This window comes from Malus domestica, chromosome 03 (assembly GCF_042453785.1).
Source record: "Malus domestica chromosome 03, GDT2T_hap1".
NCBI classification, from domain to species: Eukaryota; Viridiplantae; Streptophyta; class Magnoliopsida; order Rosales; family Rosaceae; genus Malus; species Malus domestica.
In genome coordinates this window covers 18,684,980-18,689,018 of record NC_091663.1, presented here as the reverse complement: position 1 = coordinate 18,689,018, position 4,039 = coordinate 18,684,980, and the positions used below count along the sequence as shown (strand labels likewise).

General features: G+C 36.3%; 1 protein-coding gene across 2 annotated transcripts; it reads right to left on the bottom strand.

Annotated features, from left to right (window-relative positions):
- Positions 1 to 626: 626 nt before the first annotated feature.
- Positions 627 to 3,465, bottom strand: LOC103425602 (histone H3-like centromeric protein cnp1). Of its 2 annotated transcripts, none has more exons than XM_008363697.4 (9): positions 3,191 to 3,465; positions 3,034 to 3,074; positions 2,636 to 2,681; positions 2,456 to 2,503; positions 2,285 to 2,329; positions 2,000 to 2,157; positions 1,512 to 1,586; positions 1,082 to 1,157; positions 627 to 977 (listed from the first exon to the last, which is right to left on the bottom strand). In XM_008363697.4, the coding sequence occupies exons 1-9, from the start codon at positions 3,264 to 3,266 to the stop codon at positions 922 to 924; spliced, it is 621 nt and encodes a 206-aa protein (XP_008361919.3). In that variant the 5' UTR covers positions 3,267 to 3,465; the 3' UTR covers positions 627 to 921. The 2 variants fall into 2 exon arrangements, with proteins under 2 accessions (XP_008361919.3, XP_070675209.1); XM_070819108.1 differs by having other exon boundaries at positions 3,161 to 3,417.
- Between the last annotated feature and the right edge of the window lie 574 nt (positions 3,466 to 4,039).

Sequence of the window (4,039 nt, the reverse complement as noted above, 5' to 3'; positions counted from 1 at the left end):
TACAAAAGTTATACTCATTTGAATCTTACCCAGTTTCCAGCGATCTCAGTGACTTTCGAGGAATTTTCCGGCCAAACCACGACGATTCAGACGTCGTGTGAGGTACCATTCTCTTCGTCTCTTCGAGGGCTACAACTTTCGTTTTTGTCTTGCTTGATTTCGTTGAGTTTTGACAAAGTTATGGCCGTTTAAAGTGGGTGTAAATTTTCGGCCGAAATTCTGATTTTCTCCTATTGGGAGAGTCCCAAATCGCCCATGCTTGCTCACTGCCCTCGCAATTTGTCCTATAAAACCCACATTCCCCTGCTCAGTAAGCCATATCTTGTTCGCCCTTTGGGCTTTGATCAAGTGAAGTATGTGTTGAGTTTTCTCAACATATTTAAGTATTTTTTAGTATTATGTGACGATATTATCGATAATTTCGAAAATATCGTGATATTATCGATATTATCAATAATATCCTGATATTTTGACGAAAATTATTTGGATAGTTAAAAAAATATCGGATCTTCAAAAAAATGATAATATCGGCGATATTTCGCTGATATTATCGATTTTTTCTTCCATGTACTAGATGAATAGATTGTTTTTAGTATAATGATATATATGTATATATATTATCTAACTTTTATACAAAATATTTTATTTCAATATGTAAAATATCTATTCGATATCGAAATATCCGCCAACGTATGCGCAGCACTTACGCATAACCGCGACCAACACAAGATCCCAGCAAAACCTCCCCAGAAGCAACATCCAACTTAAATCACATTTATGCCAAACAAAAGACGAATCAATCAACAAAAAAAATCAATGCTAAGTGGCAAGATGGCAACTGTCGGACCGAAAAAAAGAATGCTGTCCTTTTCTAAAATTGTTAGATCAGTGATTATGGAGCCAGTTACTACTGTCATGCTCTCAGCAGAACCTCCCTTCCCCTCGAATCCGTCGAGCTAGCTCTAAATCCTTCTTCACTGGGGACACACAGGCAAGTGAAACCGGGTCAAGTTGTAAATTTTACATAGCATTTGGAGAATAACAATTAATTAAGCAAACATTAAATTCCAGAATTACTTACTAAGAGTGACACGCCTGGCATGGATTGCACAAAGCATCGAATCCTCAAACAGGCGGACTAAAAAATCCTCGGCTGCCTGCAAAGGTAAAAACCAGTATGCGTTACTAGTTTGCCTTCTAATAATCTACCCTAACTTCTTCATGCACTGGCACAACAAAAGCTTTAGAGGAATGCTATAGTGGCCTATGGTTGCATGGCATGCTTGGGATAATGAGAACAACTAAATGGCATAAGCAGCTGAGGAACCATCAAATGTACTTTCCTAGACGTCGATGATACCTACGCAGGATCGCTCATCAAGCCTGCTTATTAGAACTGACAAGAATATACTACAACTCACTGAAATTGGAAGGCAGATATTTACATTTGCATGGTAATTCTGCTACTACCAGGTGAAATTTCCTTTGAAACAAATAAAACATTTATTCACCTCTTGAATTGCTTGTAAAGCTTCAGGTGTCCAACGTACGGGATCTTTAGACATATTGATGCTGATCTCTCTCACCTATAATGAAGGACAACAGTGTCAGAATTTTGTGATCAATCAACAAATTTCACTAGCAAAACTAGCGCATGAAATCTAGTAGATATTATCATCACACGAAAAGTTAACAGAAATCTAATCACATTCTTGTTCACAAATAAAGCTTTAACTCTGAGATTGAAAAGATGTAAAGGGCAACTTGTCTAGACAATTTAAAATGCAAAATCAAATATACATCACAAGGAGAACCGAATTTGTTAAATTGGCAAGTACATAAATATCATGAGTGGTTCTCTGATTTCTGAACAGAGAAGTGCGACTAGCTGGCACAGGCATAACTCCTAGCACTAAACCTATCAAACATCTATGAGCACAAAAACATGCATATGTGGGTACAAGTGTGCAATACATCAACAAGGGAGATAAGAACTCACGGTTCTGATAAATGGAGCAGCGGGGATGATCAGATTCCACGTCTTCTGGTAGTATCTGATCTCCCGAAGAGCCACGGTTCCTGGCCTGTAACGCCATTTCTTCTTCTGTGTTGGTGGAGGATTCCTCTCAGATGGCTTCTGCTTCTTTGATTGAGGCGCTGCAGATGTAATAACAATAAACATTCAAAATAAACTCATTTCCACTACCATCATAACCACAACAATCTATCAGTGTCAAACCAATGGAAAGATGTATGGATAAACAATGAAGAAACAAAAATTTACTTTGAGGATTCCTCTCAGATTGCTTCTGCTTCTTTGATTGCGGTGCTGTAGAAGTAACAACAACAATCATTCAAAATCAATTCATTTCCATTACCATCATCACCACCAGCATCACCAGTGTCAAACAAATGGGAAAATAGATAAATAAACCATGAAGAAACACATATTTACTTGCTTGAGCATTCGTCTCAGGTTCCTGCTGCTCTTGAGATTCAGAAGCTATAAGGCAACAACAACAGACATTCAAAATCAACTTCTTTCCACTATAGCATTATCATATATCACCACCATTGTTGGCAACAAACTAATCAGAAAACAGATGAGAAAAAAAAAATGAAAAAACATATTTACTTCTCTGAGAACTCCTCTCGGATCTCCTCCATGGTGCAGATGGTTCCTTCAATTTATTGAAAATAAATAAATTAGGAATGTCAGAATTACAGATACGAAATTTTTCTTCAATGGATTAAGGATAAGTGATTAAGTTTCAAGGGCCTTAACTATTAGGATTTTAACTCAAGAAGGTGAGAACTAATGGGAAATTAGACCTAAACCAATAATATAACACTAAACTAAGTGCGTGGCTTAAATATTTTAATGGTATTTTTAATTTTTATACATATTTTATTTACCGCCTTTTTTTTAGCAACCAATCAGAGAAAATTAGAGGATTTCATGAAAATAAAAACACTAAGCAAAACTCCGTTTGGGCAACAAGAAATGAAGTGCGAGAAAGAGAAAGAGAATACCGGTTGTTTTGCAGGCGACGCCGCGGAGGTTCCGCCAGTACCTGGAGAGAATAACAAAAATTAGGGTTTCGGAAACGAAATAATCAAAATCCTCAACCCGCGCACACAAATCCAACAAAATCCATACATGAAGAGAGAGAGCGAGAGAGAGGGGTACCAGCAGCAGCTTCTTTGGGAGTTGACGATTTTCTGGCGACGGATTTTTTGTGGGCAGTGTGCTTAATCCTCGCCATTGGCGTCCAACTCCGAGAACCAAAAGGGAAAATAAAAGTGAATATTTAAGGTGATTGCATTTTGATTTGGCGTCCGCTTACAACAAAACAAAAAATCTCATCCGTTTCTTCCCGGTTCCTGCCAGTAAAAATGAAAAGCCTCCCGCTCCGTTACATTTTTCAATTTTTCATTATTCAAACAAAACCAGATACTTTTTTTTTTTTTTTTTGAACGAGTAATATTATATACTAAGAGGAAGGGTGAGCTTAGCCTGCTAGCAATAATGTGGTTTAAACTCGTTTTTGACGTGAATCCAATCTAAGATGTCTCACTTACAATTGAAAATGAATATCACTAGACCATAGTACTAAGTAGGAACAAAACCAAATAATTGAAAATTCCTAAATTAGCCAAATTTATTTAGAATTTTTATTTATACTATATATCTTTTTTAATAGAAGCAATATATTTATGAAAATTACACTAAAGAAGTTAAATGGTACTACGTTTTAATAATATTTATGTTCACTTGTTGTAAGTAGGGCTGGAAATTTTTCCCAAAGTCCCAAACCAAACCAAAAAATCCATATCCGATAGCGAAAATTCCCAAATCGATAATACCGAAATTTTCGAGATCTATACCAAACTGATCTTGAACCCTTCGGTAGTGGAATCGAGATTGCATATTCAATTGTTTGGGAATTCCGAACCAAATCGAAAAAATATATATATATATATATATATTTCTTTTGGTTGCATGCATGTTGAATGTTGAATTTCAGTAGTATGATAG

Bases quoted from the DNA above. Each gene is read 5' to 3' on its own strand.
- LOC103425602 (XM_070819108.1), bottom strand. From the start codon at position 3,266: ATGGCGAGGATTAAGCACACTGCCCACAAAAAATCCGTCGCCAGAAAA. The intron at 2,682-3,033 runs GTATTCTCTTTC...AATAAATTGAAG, and splicing joins CGTCGCCTGCAAAACAACCG to GAACCATCTGCACCATGGAG. The intron at 2,504-2,635 runs GTAAATATGTTT...GTTGCCTTATAG, and splicing joins CGAGAGGAGTTCTCAGAGAA to CTTCTGAATCTCAAGAGCAG.